This window comes from Zalophus californianus, chromosome 1 (genome assembly GCF_009762305.2).
Source record: "Zalophus californianus isolate mZalCal1 chromosome 1, mZalCal1.pri.v2, whole genome shotgun sequence".
In the NCBI taxonomy this organism is placed as follows: Eukaryota; Metazoa; Chordata; class Mammalia; order Carnivora; family Otariidae; genus Zalophus; species Zalophus californianus.
This window is the reverse complement of record NC_045595.1, coordinates 211,477,058-211,497,815: the sequence shown is the minus strand read 5'-3', so window position 1 is coordinate 211,497,815 and position 20,758 is coordinate 211,477,058. Positions and strand designations below refer to the sequence as shown.

Genomic DNA, 20,758 nt, shown 5'->3' with positions numbered 1-20,758 from the left:
AGTTCAGAGGGAGGTTCCCCACAGAGGGAGAGCACCGCACACCCAACCCGTCCCCGAAGACTAAACACGCCACGGGCAGGAAGCGTGTGGGTCAACAGCTCCACAGATGTGTTTATGCTGATGCGGGGGTCTAAGGGTTTCTGCAAATGCAAACACGTGGTCTGAAAGCGTGGGAGAAGCAGTTCTTTCAAGTCCTCTGCATGTCTTGTGTCTTCCTTCCCCTGAGAGCTGGTCAGAAGGATGGGCATTGAGCCATCTCCCTATTTCCCTCCAGCGTAATAACCAACCCACCTCCAGAGATTTGGAAACACAAACAACTAAGCTAGCAAAAGAGGATTTGCCTTTCTCAGCAGAAAACACCTTTTGTTAATTTTGAGAGAAAGCATGTGACGTAACGGCCCGCTTGGCGACAGAGCGGCACTGGTTACCCTGGCCTGTTGGAAGGAGGATTCTTTTCGCTGGGGCCAACGGCTGGAACCAGGCTGCCCACAGCCCGACCCGGGCACAGGGCCCTGGGCAAAGTCTCCACAGAGGTAGTAGCTTTTTATCTTTATCCCAACAAGACTACAGAAGCACTGAGTACAAAAGAGTAGGTTTCCTTCCTACTCTACCAGGACGGACAAAGGCTTTGCTCTTCAGAAGAGGCTGGTGAAGACCGCTGAGTGATGTTCCCCTCCGAGAGGACTCTGGCTCGTACTCAGAGCACAGAGAGGCTCAGAAAAGGGCTCTGTTTCTGATTCAGAAGCAGGCAGGACGGTGAGATCGTCAGGCCCCAAGCTGGTTCTCCTGCCACCATATTGCAAGCCTCTTGGGCCCAGGCCGAGGCCTGGTGCAAAACACCCTCAAATGCAATTAATATGAGAAGCTTCCCATTAGCTAAGAGGAGTTCCGAACCGTATGTACTCATTTCTCCAGAGACGGGAGGAAGAGGAGAACTAACGAGAAGCTTGCCTTTCTTTTGGTGGCACACCTCGACAGTTTGGCATAACCAGTCACAGAAAGCCTGAGGCCCAATTCACTCTGTTTTCGTTTAGAATGAGGTGTTTTTTATTATAATTTTTCTTGGAAGTGAGGGAGAAGAAGGAAGCTTTAAAATCAAGAATCAAAATACAGTGAAATCTGGAAGGCATCTGGGAGCAGAACAGATGTAAGACTAGCGGACACAGGGGGCAACCCTGCCTGATGACCCCGCCTGCTCCACCTGAAACGTAACTCCCGTCGCAGAGAGTTCAAGGTCGCTCGAGTCTGGGCTCTGCTCTTCATTTCCAGCGGTGCCGGACGAGAGAGGACTCGTCATTGACAACCTCGGGATCGCGGGGCAGGTGCCGACACCGAAAGGGAAGCCTCAACAGGATGATCAGGGTGAAGAGGATGATTCCACACACGCTCATGAGCGTGTAGGAGACGATCCACAGAACGGGCTCATTCAAAGGCAGGGCGGGGACGCAGTTGCTGGCTATGTCGTCTGTTGAGAAAGGCCCAGAGACTTCAGACACCGGAGCACCTGCAATTTCTGAGGAGAGAGAAGGGGGAACATCCACAGCTATGAAATGAGCAGTCTGTCTGTACCGTCAGGAAAAGAGAGAACATTTGCCTGATGACACACGCCATGGCCTCACGGGGCGGGCACCAAGGGGGGCGGCGCGCTCTGTGGCAGTGCACCTTCAGACGGTCCAGTCCCTGCCCCCCGCCCCCCCCTGCCGGCACAGCATGTTTCAAGGACTGCAGGTGCTGAACCTACGTGGTGCAGAGCAACGTGCAATGCTGAGGGGCCCGTGCAGAAGCATCAGGTGCTCTGGGGAGGCCAAGGCTGCAGAGCCCTGCGGGCGAGAGTGCGGAGCTCAGGGCCTGGTGAGGACAGCTGTGTGGGTTCGCTGGGAGGGGCAGGGGAGGTAGGGAGCGCAGCGGGACCTGTGGCTGGGAGCTCGGAAGAGCCTGCCCGAATCATGGGAGGGCCCCGGCGTAGTCAACCTGACTTCGTGCTCTCTGGTGACTGTCCTCCTACCACCCCGACACCCACTCTGAGTGGGCTCCAAGACCACCCGGTCAGACCCAGAGATTCTTCCCCGCCCTACGCTCGCCCCGCGTCCCACCTACAGTGTAGGGAGGCCCCGGAATCAGGAATGGTACGTGAGGGCGACATGGAATTCACAGCCTGCCCGGGAACAAAGGGACACCCAGTGACGATTCACCTAGAGACCTGTGCCAGTGGACACTGGGGTAATGCTCTTCCAGGGGAGGCGGCCGCGAGGATTTCTGAAAGCAGGTTTGGGGATGACCAGTATTTCATTTCTCTACATCAAACGTATCTGCCCTTTTCAGAAGTAGAGAATTTATCTGGCATTTTACGTTTCACTTGGAAAATGAAAAAGGCCTTGTTACCCACCTCACCCGTGTTTAATTACCATAATAAACATTTAGGCACGAAAAAACAATGTCGCTCTGCATTTCATTTCTCTGTAACTAAAGCCTCAAGACCCTAACGCCTGCCAAGTAACATCCTTTTTTTTTTTTTGAGTCAAGAAAAAGTAAAAATAACAGAACAATGGCCTTATCAGAATGGTTTAAAATGAGGGAAAAAACATTCGGTTAGAAAAATTTCCTTGCTAATGTGGTTTCTGTTTGTGTGGATTCATGGCTGCTTCTAACGTGGCCTCGAAGAGTCCAGCAATGCACAAGAGCCTGCAAACACCCAGAAGCAGAGGGAGGCTGGCCTTTTGTTCATCTAGGGCCCAAAATGCCCACGGCTGAAGCCACCATTTAAAACACACAGGGCGCCTGGGTGGCTCAGTCGATAAGCGTCTGCCTTCGGCTCAGGTCATGATCCCGGGGTCCTGGGATCGAGCCCCGCGTGGGGCTCCCTGCTGCTCCGCGGGAAGCCTGCTTCTCCCTCTCACACTCCCCCTGCCTTTGTTCCCTCTCTCGCTGTGTCTTTCAAATAAATAAATAAAACCTTTAAAAAAACACACACACACACACACTCATTGGCCATTTATATTTCTGTTACAATTTCTTCTTCTCCTGATTTGTAAGAATCCTTTATATGGTAGAATCTTAAGTGGCAAATGCCTTTCCACAGGTCATTTATCTTCTTAAAAACTTACTTGCTTCACGAAAAGAGAAGCTTTAACACATACATCAATGTGGGTAAGGCGTGCTTAGTGCAAAGACACCAAAACCACCGTGCAGCGTGACAGGAGGCAATGAACATCACCGGAAACCATCTCTCCTTCCAGACAAGATGGAGTAAGAGGGGCCAGATTTTACCCCGCGGCCTGAAACAACTAAAATATTGGGCAAAATACATGAAGAAACAAAGGCTCTGAAGATACTGCTAACTGAGCAAGGAGTGAGAAGTCCCGAGAGATGGCAAGACAATGAAGGGAGCCCAACAGCTGCCTTGAGAACGTTTCTGGGTTGTGGTGCAGGGTGGGGGACACAGGCAGAGGTAGGCAGCCTGCTGGGCTGGGGGCGGGGGCAGGGCTGGGAGGCAGGGCAGGGCTGGGGACAGGGCTGGGCCTCCTGGAGTTTGAAGGCACAAAGTAGGGCAGGAGGTGGCTTTAGATAGAAATTCCATGCATCTCTGGAGGGCCTCCCCTGAGCCTTCAGCTGAGTGCTGACCAAAATTGAACGAAGGCTGGTCAAAGGACCACTTGAAAGGATTGGAAAGAACAGAGCTCGGAGCTCCCAGGTAGGGCTGAAAACAGTACCTACTGCCAACTGCTTCCTGTTTGCTGTTTCTCAGAGTGACAAAAGAAAAAAAAGGCCAAAAACCCAAGCCCAATTCAAAGGGCATCAGTTAGAGTCCTAAGGGTCTCTCGTCCGTCCCAGAGGAAAGGAACCACACACTGCACATTGCTCTGATCTCATCTAAAGAAGCTTCAGAGCAATGTGCAGTGTGTGGTTCCTTTCCTCTGGGATCTTATCTAAAGAAGCTTCAGAGCAAGACGAGACAGGACTCTAAGTAACTTAAACGTGACCCAGGACACATGTCAAGAATGCCTGCAAGAAGACAAAAGTATTCAGCACCCTTTCGGGTACCTGGACCCAATTTCAACGTGTTGGGGGTTAAATTACCAACAGGCAATTCTCACACACCAGCAGGATGTCCAGGAATTCAACCAACTTCTGACACTATCTACCCAGAAACAGCATCAGATCCCACAGGTTAAGGGCTCAGTCCTATAAGCCTGCCCCCCTCCCCCACTACTTCTGATGTGAGTTACAAGCCCAGGCTGTCATCACCTGTGCTTCTGACCCACTGGCTACAGATCGGAGGGACCAACCACCCCCCACCCTGAGCTTGATTAATTTGCTAGAGTGGCTCATGGAACTAAGAGAAACAGCTTACTTACTAGATTCCTGGTTTATTATAAAAGAATATAACTCAGGGGGCGCCTGGGTGTCTCAGTTGGTTCAGCATCTGCCTTCAGCTCGGGTTATGATCTCAGGGTCCTGGGATCGAGCCCTGTGTCGGGCTCCCTGCTCAGCGGGGAGTCTGCTTCTCCCTCTCCCTCTGCCCCTCCTCCTGCTCATGCTTTCCGACAAATAAATAAATATGTATGTATGTATGTATGTATGTATGTATATTTTTTAGAAGAATGTAACTCAGGAACAGCCAGATGTCAGTGATGCCCAGGGAGAGGGCCATGGAAGAGGGCGGAGCTTCCGTGCCCTCCAAGGGCCACTCTCCCCACAGTCCCCATGTTCACCAGCCTGGAAGCACTCCAAAGCCTCTCCTTTTGGGTTTTTATGGTGGTTTCATTGCACAGACAGAACTGCTTCAACCTCCAGTGGCTCTCACTCCCTGGAGGTCAGGCGGCAGGACCGAAAGTTTCAACAATAATCACAGGCCAGCAGCCCTACCCTAGGATGCTTTCCAAAGTCACCTTATTAACATAACAAAAGACATCTTATCGCTTAGGAAATTCTGAAAGTTTCAGGAGCTCTGTGCCAGAAATGGAGACAAATACCAAATACATATTTCTTGTCAATTGTAATGTCCCAAGCACCCAACAAGGTGAAGTTCACAATGTCTGGTGTCCAATAAAAAATGTACAAGTGTGCAAAGAAGCAGGAAAACACAATTCATAATTCACACAGAAACAGAAAAACACAATTCATCCCAAGGGGGAAAATCAATCATCTGAAGCTTGGTGAGAAATGACACAGATGGTAGTATTAGCAGACAGGCTATGAAGACCGTTACCGTAACTGCATTCCACTTGGGACTCTGGAGGGAATACCAGACGTGCGAAGCAGAGACACAGGAACTCTAATAATGTCAGATGTGTTAATTAGAGACACAGAAGCTATAATCAAGACTTAAGTCAAATTTCTAGAGATAAAAACTGCAGGATGTGGGACAAGAAATACACTTCATGGTATTAATAGAATATATATCTGCAGGAGGAAAAAAAAACGACTAAGTGAACTTGAAAACATTGTAGAAATGATCCGTGAAACACAGAACAAAATCCTGGAAACATAGAGGGAGAACATCAGTAAACCATGGGAACACACTAAGAAACTCAATATCCATATTGTCAGAGGACCCCAATAAGGAGGGATGGGAGGCAGAAAGCATCTGAAGAAATAATCACCAAAACCTTTCCAAATTTGAGGACAACTGTAAGCTCACAGATCCAAGAGGCTCAGAGATCCCCAAGCACAAGGAAGACGAAGTAGATTACACCAGTGAACTGCTGAAAACCAGCGACAGAATCATAAAAGCATAGAGAATAAAAGCAAAACAAAATAATCTGTATGAAGGAACAAGAAGAATTATAGCTAATTTCATCTCAGAAATAACACAAGCAGTAAGACTGCGGAGTGCTGGGAAGGAAAACCTGGTCAACCCAGAATCCTGTACCCAGCAGGAGTATCCTTCAAAGTGAAGATAAGGGATGTTTTCAGACATACACAAGTTGGAAGAATTTATCACAAGAGACACAAACACTAGAGTATTATCCAGCCTTAGAAAAGGAGATCCTGCCTTTTGTGACCACACGGATAAACCTGGAGGACAGGGTACCAAGTGAAGTAAGTCAGATGGAGAGACAAACTCTGCAGGGTCTCATTTATGCATGGAATCTAAAATAGTCCAATTCAGCAGCAGAGAACAGAATAGTGGGGGTAGATCTTGAGAGAAAGAGAGAGAGAGAGATAGAGAGAGAGAGAGAGAAAGAGAAAAAAGAAAAGAAAAGAAAAGAAAAGAAAAGAAAAGAAAGGGAAGAAAGGGAAAGACACCGGTATCCACAGGAGCTGATGGATATTAGCGGGCGGTGATTTTACACGTATATAACAAAACCTCATATTGTATACCTTATACCTTAAAAGTATGTAGCTTTTATGCGTCAGTTATACCTCAACGAAGCTGAAGAAAAGAAAGACATCATCACAGTCCATTTGCACTAATATTACATTAACAGAAGCCCTTCAAGCAGAAGATCAGTGATGTCAGACGGAAACCAGGACCTACAAAAAGGAGAGATGAGCACCAGACATGGTAACAACCGAGGAAACGATCACATCTGCACTTTTCACTTTAAATACGTAGAAGATAACTGGATGAAAGCAAAAATGACACCGGTGATGTGGGTGGTTTATAACACGTGTAAGTCAAATGCATGCCAACAAGGTCGCGAGGGGCGACAGAAGGAACTTCTACTGTGTTTATCAGGTGCATCCTATAAACCCTATAGCAACCGCTATGCCGACACAGAGCTGGAGCTAAGACACGAGCTGCAATGAAGAGAAATAAAAATAATCCAAAAGAAGGCAGAAAAGAGGGAAAAGAACAGAAGAGACAAAGAGAAAACATGGGGCCACATGGTAGATGAAACCACCACCTTATGAATGATCACATTAAACAGAATCTACACCGGGGGTCAGCAAAATTTTCTGGAAAACGATCAGAAAGTAAATGTGTCAGGACTTTTTGGGCCACGGAGGATTTCTGTCACATTCTTTTCGGATTTTTTTTTTCACACCCCTTTAAAAATGTAAAACCGTTTTTACAGGCCATACAAAAAACGACAGGCCAGATTTGGCCTGCGGGTTGTTATCTGCCAATCTCTGGTCTGAACACCCAGAAGACAAAGCAGAGCTTGTCGAATTAGATAAAAAGCAAGACCTATTTGCTACCCACGAGAAGCCCCCTTTAAATATAAATACTCAAGGGGCGCCTGGGTGGCTCAGTTGTTAAGCGTCTGCCTTCGGCTCGGGTCATGATCCCAGGGTCCTGGGATCGAGCCCCGCGTCGGGCTCCCTGCTCGGCGGGGAGTCTGCTTCTCCCTCTCCCACTCCCCCTGCTTGTGTTCCCTCTCTCGCTGTGTCCCTCTCTGCCAAATAAATAAATAAAATCTTAAAAAAAAAAAAACAAAAACAAATCCCTTAAATGTCACAGCGTGGAAAGATGTGTCAAGCTAATGCTAATCAAAAGTAATGCAGAGAGAGTGGGGCAGCTGGATGGCTCAGTCAGTTGGGTATCTGCCTTCAGCTCAGGTCATGATCCCGGGGTCCTAGGATCAAGCCCCATATCGGGCTCCCTGCTCAGCGGAGAGTCTGCTTCTTCCTCTGACCCTCCTGCTGCTCGTGATCTCTCTGTTAAATAAATAATTTTAAAAATCCTTAAAAAAAGCAACTATACTTTGGTTTAAAAAAAAGAAGAAGAAATGCAGAGTGGCTATATTCACCATCAGATGCTACAACAGACTCAAAGCAAACAGGATTACCAGGGGTGGCAATGGTCATTTCATAATGGTAAAGGTTCAATGCACACACAGGACAAAGCAATGCTAAACCTTTATGCGACTAATAAAGAGTTCGAAAAGGAAGAAACGACCATGATGAAGCTCCAGAAGTTTATAGAAACCCACAAACACAGAGATGTCAACAGCCCTATTCTGCTCAGTAGCGAGCAAGTGGGCAGGAATGAAGCGAGGGCAGAGACCAGCGTGACCTAATGGCCAAGTGCAGAATGTTCCACCCACACAGCAGAATATACATTGTTTTCAAGAACATATTTACCAATACAGACCACATCCTGGGCCATAAGAAGAAATCTCAAGAAATCTGGAAAAGAATTCAGTTGATACTATGTTTTCTGACTGCAGTGGAATTCAGTTAGAAGTCAGGAACAGAGAGTGGTCTGTGCTGCGGGCGAAAGCCACGGGAGGGGACCGGAGTTTTTCCGAGTCCCATACATATGTAAAACTTCAGCAAACTGGTCAACTGTAACACAAACTGTAAACTTTATACCAATTATAGCTCAATAAAGCTGCTAAAAAAAAAAGTCAAAAAGAACGAGGTAGTCAAAAAAGTATGTCAATAAGCAACACATGATAGGACTGCCTTTAGGCTGAAAAAGAAAAATGGGGGAAATAAAAGAAAAAAAAAAGAAAGAAAAAGAAAGAAAAAGAAAAACGAACCTAAGTCCAGCTCCGTTAGGTACATGGGGGTTAATTCTAGCATTGTTCAACACTCAAGTTTGTATTCATTTTTTCATACGTACATATATACAATGCAAATATATCAAAACCCTCACCAAAGTCAAACTGTCTTCAATGTACATGTATTACTTTTATATTTGGAAAAAAAATTTTTTTTAAGTGATTGAAAAACAGCACCAATTTAAGGTTGTCAGTCAAAATGTATTATCTGGAGACAACTGTGTCCTCACATTTTATAAATAGCTACTTCACATTGGAGGAGGGGCATGGGCTGGGGGAACGTGCAACTCTTGATCTCGGGGTCCTGAGTTCGAGCCCACACGTTGGGTGCAGACATGACTTAAATAAATAAACTTTTAAAAAAAATTAAAGGAGGGAGAGGAGCAAGATGGCAGAGGAGGAGACCTGGATTTCGACTGGTCTCAGGAATTCAGCTGCATAGGGATCAAACCATTCTGAACACCTATGAACTCAACAGGAGATCGTAGAAAAGAATAGCAGCAACTCTCTGAACAGAGAAGCGACCACTTACTGGAAGGTAGGACGTGCGGAGAAGTGAATCCGAGGCGATATTCGGGAGGATAGACGGCGGGGGAGGGGCCTCCGTCTGCCGCTCTGGCAAGTGCTAGAGCCGCGGAGCACAGAATCGGACCTTTTAGAAGTCGGCTCCGCGGAGGGACGTCGCTCCAGTGGCTAAGCGGGGGGTGGAACCCTCGCGGGACAGTGTGGTCTCAGGACCCTTGGGGTCACAGAAAGACCGGGGCTGCCTGAGTGCGGCAGAGCTCCCAGGTATCGGAGCGGGGAGGCCGGCTGCAGAGACAGAGCTGAGGAGCAGGCTCTCAGCTCGGGGTGGCCATAAACTGTGATCCGCGGCCCAGTCGGGCCACTGCTCCTCCAGCAGGGACCCAACAAGCACCAGAGCCGGGGAGACTGCCCTTCCTCCCCCGGGAGGAGCGGCGCGGGAGCGCATGGCAGGGATCTGCTGGGTTTGGAGACTCCACACGGGGTCGGGTGCCAGAGATAGAAACGCTCAGTCACAGGCCGGGTGAGCACGGAGTGCGGCCGGAGACCGGGGACACGGGAGTGACTGCTTCTCTCTGGGGGCGCACTGAGGAGCGGGGCCCCGAGTTCTCAGCTCCTCCGGGCGGAGATTGGGAGGCCACCATTTTCACTCTTGTCCTACAAAGCTGGACCGAGAGCTTGCCCCTGCAAGAGTCCGAAGAGCAAACCCGAGCAGCTTGCTTAGCCCGGACCGAGAAGGGCGGGGCAATTCCGCCTCCGGCAAAGACATTTGGGAACCACGGCAACAGGCCCCTCCCCCAGAAGATCAGCACGAACAGCCAGCAAGCCAAGACCAAGTTTAGCAATCAAGGAGAACGGCAGAACTCCAGCGCTAGGGGAATACTGCACATAGATTCATGGCTTTTTTACCATGATTCTTTAGTCTTTCAAAGTTAATTTTTTAAATTTTCTTTACTTTTTCTATTTTTTTGAATTTCTTTTTCCCTTTTCAACCAACATCTTATCAATTCCTTTAAAACCTTTAATTTTCATTTTTAGAGTCATATTCTATCCCTTCATTATAGTTAACCTTATTTTTTGTCTATATGTAAGTTTTTCTTTCTTTAAAATTTTGGGATACAGTTTCCTCTAACAGACCAAAATATACTCTAAATCTAGTGTATGACATTGTCCTAGTCTCGGGCCTGATCACATTCTCCTTTTTAAATTTTTTTCATTCTTTTTTCCACCAACTTATCAATTTCTTTTTTAAAATATTTTTTAATTTACATCTTTACAGTCGTATTCCATCCCTTCATCGTATTTACCCTTATTTTTGTATATAAGTTTTTCTTTCTTTAAGATTTTGGGAGGCAGTTTCTTCTAATAGACCAAAATACACCCAAAATCTAGTGTGTGGCTCTGTTCTATTCAGCAGCCTGACCATATTCCTCTTTTTTTTTTTTTCCTCTTTCTTTTCCCCCTGGTTTTGGGTCTCTTCTCATTTGTTTAGTGTATTTTTCTGGGATCACTGTTACCCTTTTAGCATTTCGTTCTCTCATTCATCTATTCTTCTCTGAACAAAATGACAAGATGTAAAAACTCACCTCAAAAAACAAAACAAAACTAAAAAAACAAGAGGCAGTACTGACTGCCAGGGACCTAATCAATACAGACGTTAGTAAATGTTGGAACTAGAGTTAAGAAACACGATTATAAAGATACTAGCTGAGCTTGAAAAAAGCATAGAGGATATTAGAGAATCCCTTTCTGGAGAAATAAAAGGACTAAAATCTAACCAAGTTGAAATAAAAAAGGCTAATAATGAGGTGCAATAAAAAATGGAGGCTCTAACTGCTAGGATAAATGAGGCAGAAGAGAGAACTAGTGATAGAGAAGACCAAATGATGGAGAATAAAGAAGCTGAGAAAAAGAGAAAAAAAAAAAAAACTACTGGATCACAACAGGAGAATTCGAGAGATAAGTGATGCCATAAGACAAAACACTATTAGAATAATTGGGATCCCAGAAGAATAAGACAGAGAGAGGGGGGCAGAAGGTATATTGGAGCAAATTATAGCAGAGAACTTCCCTAATTTGGGGAAGGAAATAGGCATCAAAATTGAGGAGGCACAGAGAACCCCCCTCAAAATCAATAAAAATAGGTCAACACCCCGACATCTAATAGTAAAACTTACGAGTCTCAGAGACAAAGAGAAAATTCTGAAAACAGCTTGGGACAAGAGGTCTGTAACCCACAATGGTAGAAACATTAGACTGGCAGAAGACCTATCCACAGAGACCTGGCAGGCCAGAAAGGACTGGCATGATATCTTCAGAGCACTAAACGAGAAAAATATGCAGCCAAGAATACTATATCCAGCTAGGCTATCACTGAAAATAGAAGGAGAGATAAAAACTTCCAGGACAAACAAAAACTAAAAGAATTTGCAAACACCAAACTAGCCCTCCAAGAAATATTGAAAAGGGTCCTCTAAGCAAAGAGAGAGCCTAAAAGTAACATAGACCAGAAAGGAACAGAGACAATATACAGTAACAGTTGCCTTACAGGCAATACAATGGCACTAAATTCATATCTTTCAGTAGTTACTCTGAATATAAATGAGCTAAATGCCCCAATCAAAAGACACAGGCTATCATATTGGATAAAAAACAAGACCCATCGATGTGCTGTCTGCAAGAGGCTCATTTTAGACCCAAAGACACCTCCAGATTGAAAGTGTGGGGGTCAAAAACAATTATCATGCTAATGGACATCAAAAGAAAGCTGAGGTGGTAATTCTTATATCAGACAAATTAGATTTTAAATCAAAGACTGTAATAAGAGATGAGGAAGGACACTACATCCTACTTAAAGGGTCTATCCAACAAGAAGATCTAACAATTGTAAATATCTATGCCCCTAACATGGGAGCAGCCAATTATATAAGGCAATTGATAACAAAAGCAAAGAAACACATCAACAGCAATACAATAATAGTGGGGGACTTTAACATTCCCCCCTCACTGAAATGGAAAGATCATCTAAGTAAAAGATCAACAAGAATATACAGGCTTCAGCTGTGAATTGTGCAAGACTGTTGAATCACAGATCTGTACTTCTGAAACAAATAATACAATATATGTTAAGAAAAAAAAAAAGAAGATAGCAGGAGGGGAAGAATGAAGGGGGGTAAATCGGAGGGGGAGACAAACCATGAGAGATGATGGACTCTGAAAAACAAACTGAGGGTTCTAGAGGGGAGGAGGTGGGGGGATGGGTTAGCCTGGTGATGGGTATTAAAGAGGGCACGTTCTCCGTGGAGCACTGGGTGTTATACACAAACAATGAATCATGGAACACTATATCAAAAACTAATGATGTAATGTATGGTGATTAACATAATAAAAAAATAAAAAAAAAGAATATACAGGCTTTAAATGACACACTGGACCAGATGGACTTGACAGATATATTCAGAACATTCCATCACAAAGCAACGGAATACACATTCTTCTCTAGTGCTCATGGAACATTTTACAAAATAGAGCACATCCTGGATCACAAATCCAGGTCTCAACTGGTACCAAAAGATTGGGATCATTCCCTGCATATTTTCGGACCACAGTGCTTGGAAACTAGAACTCACTCACAAGAGGAAAGTGGGAAAGAACTCAAATACATGGAGGCTAAAGAGCATCCTACTAAAGAATGAATGAACCAGCCAGGAAATTAAAGAAGAATTTAAAAAATTCACGGAAACAAATGAAAATGAAAACAAAACTGTTCAAAATCTTTGGGATGCAGCAAAGGCAGTCCTAAGAGGAAAGCATATAGCAATACAAGCCTTTCTCAAGAAACAAGAAAGGTCTCAAATACACAACCTAACCCTACAAACTAAAGGAGCTGGAGAAAGGACAGCAAATAAAGCCTAAACCCAGCAGGAGACGAGAAATAATCAAGATCAGAGTAGAAATCAATGAAATAGAGACCAAAAGAACAGTAGAACAGATCAACGAAACGATGAGCTGGTTCATTGAAAGAATGAATAAGACTTACAAACCCCAGGCCAGCCTTATCAAAAAAAAAAAAAAAAAAAAAAAAGAGAGAGAGAGAGAGAGAGAGAGAGAGAGAGAGAGAGAAAAACGACCCAAATCAATAAAATCATGAATGAAAGAGGAGAGATCACAACCAACACCAAAGAAATACAAACAATTTTTAGAAGATATTATGAGCAACTATATGCCAGCAAATTAGACAATGTGGAAGAAATGGATGCATTCTTAGAGACATATAAACTACCAAAACTGAATCAGGAAGAAATAGAAAACCTGAACAGACCCATAACCAGTAAGGAAATTGAAGCAATAACCAAAAATCTCCCAAAAAACAAGAGCCCAGGGCCACACGCCTTCCCAGGGGAATTCTACCAAACATTTAAAGAAGAATACCTATTCTTCTCAAACTGTTCCAAAAAAAACAGAAATGGAAGGAAAACTTCCTGACTCATTTTATGAGGCCAGCATTACCTGATCCCAAAACCAGACAAAGACCCCATCAGAATGAGAATTACAGACCAATATCCTTGATGAACACGGATGGAAAAATTCTCACCAAAATACTAGCCAACAGGATCCAACAGTACATTAAAAGGATTATTCACCATGACCAAGTGGGATTTATCCCTGGGCTGCAAGGCTGGTTCAACATCGGAAATCAATCAACGTGATACAATACATTAAGAAAAGAAAAACAAGAACCTTATGATCCTCTCAATAGATGCAGAAAAAGCATTTGACAAAGTACAGCATCCTTTCTCAATTAAAACTCTTCACAGTGTAGGGACAGAGGGTACATACCTCAATATCAAAAAAGCCATCTATGAAAAACCCACAGCGAATATCATTCTCAATGGGGGAAAACTGAGAGCTTTCCCCCTAAGGTCAGGAATGCAGCAGGGATGTCCACTATCACCACTGCTATTCAACATAGTATTAAAAGCCCTGGCCACAGCAATCAGACAACAAAAAGAAATAAAAGGCATCTGAATCGGCAAAGAAGAAGTGAAACTCACTTTTTGCAGGTGATATGATACTTTGTACGTGGAAAACCCAAAAGACTCCACCCCAAAACTGCTAGAACTCATACAGGAATTCAGTAAAGTGGCAGGATATAAAATCAAGGCACAGAAATCAGTTGCATTTCTATACACCACAAACAAGACAGAAGAAAGAGAAATTAAGGAGTCGAGCCCATTTACAATTGCACCCCAAACCATAAGATACCTAGGAATAAATCTAACCGAAGAGGCAAAGGATCTGTACTTGGAAAACTGTAAGATACTCATGAAAGAAACTGAGGAAGACACAAAGAAATGGAAAAACGTTCCATGCTCACGGATTAGAAGACGAAATATTGTGAAAATGTCAATGCTACCTAGAGCAATCTCCACATTTAATGCAATCCCTATCAAAATACCATCAACTTTTTTCAAAGAAATGGAACAAATAATTCTAAAATTTGTATGGAACCAGAAAAGACCCCAAATAGCCAGAGAAATGTTGAAAAAGAAAAGCAAAAGTTGGTGGCATCACAATTCCAGACTTCAAGCTCTCTTACAAAGCTGTAGTCATCAAGACAGTATGGTACTGGCACAAAAACAGACACATAGATCAATGGAACAGAAAAGAGAGCCCAGAAATGGACCCTCAATGCCGTGGTCAACTAATCTTCGACAAAGTAGGAAAGAATGTCCAATGGAAAAAAGACAGTCTCTTCAACAAATGGTGTTGGGAAAATTGGACAGCCACACACAGAAGAATGAAACTGGAGCATTTCCTTACACCACACACAAAAATAGACTCCAAATGGTTGAAAGACCTAAAGGTGAGACAGGAGTCCATCAACATCCTAAAGGAGAACACAGGCAGCAAGCTCTTCGACCTCAGCCACAGCAACTTCTTCCTAGAAACATCGCCAAAGGCAAGGGAAGCCAGGACAAAAATGAACTATTGGGACTACATCAAGATAAAAAGCTTTTTTGCACAGCAAAAGAAACAGTCCACAAAACCAAAAGACAACCGACAGAATGGGAGAAAATATTTGCAAATGACATATCAGATAAAGGGCTAGTATCCAAAATCTATAAAGTAGTTCTTTTTTTAAAATTTTTTATTGTTATGTTAATCACCATATATTACATCATTAGTTTTTGGTGCAGTGTTCCATGATTCATTGTTTGTTCATAACACCCAGTGCTCCATGCAGAACGTGCCCTCCTCAATACCCATCACCAGGCTAACCCATCCCCCTACCCCCCTCCCCTCTAGAACCCTCAGTTTGTTTTTCAGAGTCCATCATCTCTCATGGTTCGTCTCCCCCTCTGACATACTCCCCTTTTCTTCCTCTCCTGTTATCTTCTTCTTTTTCTTTTTTCTTAAAATATGTTGCATTATTTGTTTCAGAAGTACAGATCTGTGATTCAACAGTCTTGCACAATTCACAGCGCTCACCGTAGCACATACCCTCCCCAATATCTATCATCCAGCCACCCCCTCCCTCCCACCCCCAACCACTCCAGCAACCCTCAGTTTGTTTCCTGAGATTAAGAATTCCTCATATCAGTGAGGTCATGTGATACATGTCTTTCTCTGATTGACTTATTTCACTATAAAGAAGTTCTTAAACTCAACATCCAGAGAACAAATAATCCAGTCAAGAAAGGGGCATAGGACTTGAACAGACATTTTTCCAAAGAAGACATCCAAATGGCCAACAGACACATGAAAAAGTGCTCAACATCGCTCGGCATCAGGGAAATCCAAATCAAAACCTCAATGAGATATACCACCTCACACCCGTCAGAATGGCTAAAATGAACAAGTCAGGAAACGACAGATGTTGGCGGGGATGTGGAGAAAGGGGAACCCTCCTACACTGTTGGTGGGAATGCAAGCTGGTGCAACCACTCTGGAAAACTGTATGGAGGTTCCTCAAACAGTCGAAAAGAGAGCTACCATACGATCCAGCAAATTGCACTACTGGGTATTTACCCCAAAGATACAAATGGAGCGATCCGAAGGGGCACCTGCACCCGAATGTTTATGGTAGCAATGTCCACAATAGCCAACGTATGGAAAGAGCCCAAATGTCCATCAACAGATGAATGGATAAAGAAGATGTGGTGTGTGTGTGTGTGTATATATATATATATATATATATATACATATATATATATATATAGATAGATATAGAATGGAATATTATGCAGCCATAAAAATATGAAATCTTGCCATTTGCAACGATGTGGATGGAACTAGAGGGTATTATGCTAAGTAAGTCAGTCTGAGAAAGACAAATATATGATCTCACTGATACGAGGAATTTGATAAAACAAGACAGGATCATAGGGGAAGGAAGGGAAAAATGAAACAAAACGAAATCAGAGAGGGACACAAACCATAAGAGACTCTTTAATCTCAGGAAACAAACTGAAGGTTGCTGGAGGGGAGGGGGGTGGGCGGGCTGGGGTGGCTGGGTGATGGGCACTGGGGAGGGTATGTGCTACGGTGAGCGCTGTGAATTGTGTAAGACTGATGAATCACAGACCTGTACCCCTGAAACAAATATACATATTTTAATTTAAAAAAATTCTTAAAAATTAAAAAGAAAGAAAGAAAAAATTAAAGGGAAGGTGATTTAAAATTATTACTGGAAGCTATTTTCTAGGAATGCCATTCCGTGGATGATTTGTACACTTATTTACATATGCTACTAATTCTATGATCATGGAATAGATTTTAATTTTTTTTTAAGATTTTATTTATTTATTTGAGAGAGAGAGAATGGGAGATAGAGAGCACGAGAGGGAAGAGGGTCAGAGGGAGAAGCAGACTCCCTGCTCAGCAGGGAGCCCGATGTGGGACTCGATCCCGGGACTCCGGGTCATGACCTGAGCCGAAAGCAGTCGCTTAACCAACTGAGCCACCCAGGCGCCCTAGATTTTAATTTTTTTTTAAAAGATTTTATTTATTTATTTGACAGAGAGATAGCGAGAGCAGGAACACAAGCAGGGGGAGTGGGAGAGGGAGAAGCAGGCTTCCTGCCAAGCAGGGAGCCCGATGTGGGACTCGATCCCAGAACCTGGGATCATGACCTGAGCCGAAGGCAGACACTTAACGACTGAGCCACCCAGGTGCCCCGATTTTAATTTTTTATACTGTTTTATTTATACTATTAATTATTTATGAGGCCATCCTCTGCACTGGTGAAGAGCCTGGACCCTGGGGTCCGACTGCTGGGGTTCAAGTCCTAGTTCCCACTTATGAGCTCTGTCATCGTGACCAATTTACTTAACTTCTTTGCCCCTCAGTTTCTGTATCTGTAAACTGGGGAAGGTAACGGCAGCTCCAAGTCAGTCTTGTTGAATGGCTCACCAAGCTAACCGAAGGTACTTTAGCACAGTGCTTAGGGTAAGGTCGGTGCTTCCTAAGGATCTCTTGTTAATATATTGTTATTTTAAATCTTTCATCAATGTCTTGGGTTACAATTTCAATTATGTTTTCTCTGTCTTATCTCCTAGAAGATCCGGCCCCAGTTGATAATGAGCACCCAAGGAAGACATATTAATTTGCCAACTATAAAAATTATCACGGTTGGGTCTTTTCTGCCATGGTATGCAAAATAAAGTGAACTGTCTCCCCGGACGAACTCTTTGGTAGTAAGATGCCGTCTGAGTAGAGGTGGTTCTATGGTTCACTTGATAAGAGTGTTCTGGAGTCTACAGGACTGATGTCCTGCACCCGGGGCCATTTTGCTCTGCAGCCACATGAAAACCACTTCGTACCCCTAGTCCTCAGTGTTCTTTTCTATCAAATGAGGAATGAGGGCTACCTGATCCATGTCTTTGGGGGCCCTGGCTTGGCATCTTTCAATTGGATTCTAAGTAGATGGCAGAGGCCTATCTCTGCAACTCTGCTCTTAACAGCTAACTTTCCTATTTTTAAATATGAATATGTACCAGATGATCCACTTTCAACCTGCAGCAAGGAAAATTCACAGTGAAATGACTGCCACAATCCACGAGGAGTCTCAAGTTGTAAAAGCTGAAATCTATACAGCTCTTGGGTGCTAAATGTCTTATTCTATAAAAAGAGATGGGTGGTATTTCAGAAGCTTTGGATACATTAAGAGAGAGATGTCACTCTTAACACTCTATTATCTTCCTAGCTCCAGGACACTTGGCCCGGGCAACACAGAGGCAGCTGAACAGGCTCCAGCCTCTAACATCTGCTCTTGGCATGCGAGACACTATCCGCTGAAGCTCCAGGTCAGCCAGCCCCATGGCACACGGGAGCCACCAACCTTATTTACGTGGCTCTGATCTGAGACTAGAATAGTGACTCTTTGTAGGGGTTGGGGGGTGAGGCGAGGAGAGGCAGGGCAGCATGAGAGAAGCATCTGTGCATCTTTTTCCAAAATAACCATCACCCTCCCGCCCACCACCATTCTGATACACCCTGGCTGAAAAAGGAGGGGACAGTGTGGGACATGATGTATTTTAGAAAGCTCCCTAGGAAAAGTCTTCAAAGAGCTCCCACTCCCTGCCCTCCTTCCCACCCTGCCCCAACCCCTATAGAAAAGCCTAATCCTCTAGCTAAGTGTTGTCTGACAAACACCAATTATTATGGAAAGCAAATAAAAGATATGAAGAGAAAAGGGAAGCTCCCAAAGATTTGGGCTCCGCCAAGTGCTAGTTGGCACCAAGGTAGAACTTCCTCCTACTATAACACATAGAAAAGATGATAAACTCATATTTTTAAATATGTAGATGAGCCTAGAAATAGGCCCTAGAACTGGGGATCCAATGCCCAGGGACAGGGGGAAGGGGGTGGAGGGGGGGTGGGCAGGAGACTTGACCCCAGCACCACAGAGATGGGTGAATAGAGCCTGGTCCACTGGTGGAGGACTCCAGGAAAACTCTGCCAACCCGGAAGCCTGTCTCTGCCTGGGGTCCGAGGAGCATAGCACAGGGAGGGCAAGAAAGAATCTTCCCGAGAGAAAGAGAGTCTCCCAACCACCACCCCAAGCATGGCAGGCATCTAAATTTACACAGCTTGGTGCAGAAATCCTAAAAGTTCTCATCGCCTCACACTCAGCAGAAACAAATGCAAAGTTGCTTTATAGCAACATTTTTACAACCCAAGGTACACTGAACTCTCTCCAAAGGGAAAAAAAAAATTCCCACTAAAGATAAGCTCACAACAAAAAGTTGCAAACCAAATGAGAAGAAAATCCACCATGAGAGAACAGTCGGCAGACCCAAACACAAAGAGATCAGCTCTCCATAAATGATAGGAAAACAGAACAAAATGCTTGAGATTATACAATAGCTGTGTTTACAGTGATTAAAACCTCACAAAAATACTAACAAGATATTTTTAACAGACTGACTTAAAAGTTCACAACGGAAAGTAAAATTAAGAACAGCAGGGAAGGTTTGAATAAAGAAGAATAATGAACGGAAACTAAGGCTGTAAGATATAGCAATCGAACAGAATGGAAAGTCCAGAGATAAACACATAGCTTCCAAATATTTACTGGAATTTGGCATATGATAATTGTGGAATTTCTAATCAGTGAAGAAAATGTGGATTATTTGAAAAATGTTATAGGAACAATGGGGTAGTCATCTTGGGGGAAAAAAAGGTTATCCATACAAACTACGTCAAGGTATATCAAACCTAAAAGTACTTGCACAGATCACAAAATAATTTCAATAAAGAAGGACATCTATTTTTTTAAAAAAGATTTTATTTATTTGACAGAGAGAGAGAGCACAAGTAGGCAGAGCGGCAGGCAGAGGGAGAGGGAGAAGCAGGCTCCTCGCTGAGCAGGGAGCCAGACGTGGGGCCTCGATCCCAGGACCCTGGGATCACGATTTGAGCCAAAGGCAGATGCTTCACCAACTGAGCCACCCAGGTGCCCCAAGAAAGTCATTTAAAATGTGACTTCAAACCTAATAGCCTTAAAACAAAAGACTGATATATTTAAACACATAAAAGCATTTTTATAATAAAATTCATCAGCAGCAAAGTAAATCTGTAAATAATGTAGAACTGAAATATGGATTATAGTTTTTTTCATCAAATGGTTAATTACTCCATTACACAGAGTTTCTACAAATCAATATAAAAAACTAAAAACCCAATAGAAAATAATAGGGAAAAGATATGAGCAAACAGTTCACAGAAAAGGAAAAACAAATGCCCTTAGACACATGAAAATAAACTCAATCTCACGCATATAAAGTAATTAAATAAAACTACGCTGAGATCATCATTCCCACCTATCAGACCGGCAAAATTCCCAAAAGTGTGACAACACCTTGTTGGTGACGCTGACTGGGGAGTCAGGCCATTGTATACGTTGCTAGAGAACTGGTACAATCAGGTATAAAAAAGTACAACCTCCTTGGAAGGCAATGTGACAATAACCATCAAGATTACAAATGCTTGGGGCGCGTGGGTGGCTCAGTCCTTAAGCAGCTGCCTTCAGCTCAGGTCATAATCACAGGGTTCTTGGATCGAGCTCCGCATCGGGATCCCTGCGCAGTGAGGAGTCTGCTTCTCCGCTCCCCCTGGCTCATGCTCTCTCCCTCTCTCTCTCAAATAAATAAATAAAATCTTAAAAAAAAAAAAATCACAAATGCTTGTACCCTTTAACCTGGCAATTCTACTTCCAGTCATCTATCCTTGAGGTAGGTATACTTTCATATGTGTGAATGAACACAGACAAATGGTAT

At 44.0% G+C, this 20,758-nt stretch overlaps 1 protein-coding gene across 1 annotated transcript in view; it reads right to left on the bottom strand.

Moving 5' to 3' along the window:
- Positions 1–1,023: 1,023 nt before the first annotated feature.
- Positions 1,024–20,758, bottom strand: part of BACE2 (beta-secretase 2) — a 91,624-nt gene continuing 71,889 nt past the window's right edge. The window contains exon 9 of the mRNA XM_027582606.2: positions 1,024–1,513. Coding sequence (XP_027438407.1) covers positions 1,260–1,513 — 254 coding nt within the window. The 3' untranslated portion in view covers positions 1,024–1,259. The remainder of the gene's footprint in view (positions 1,514–20,758) is intronic.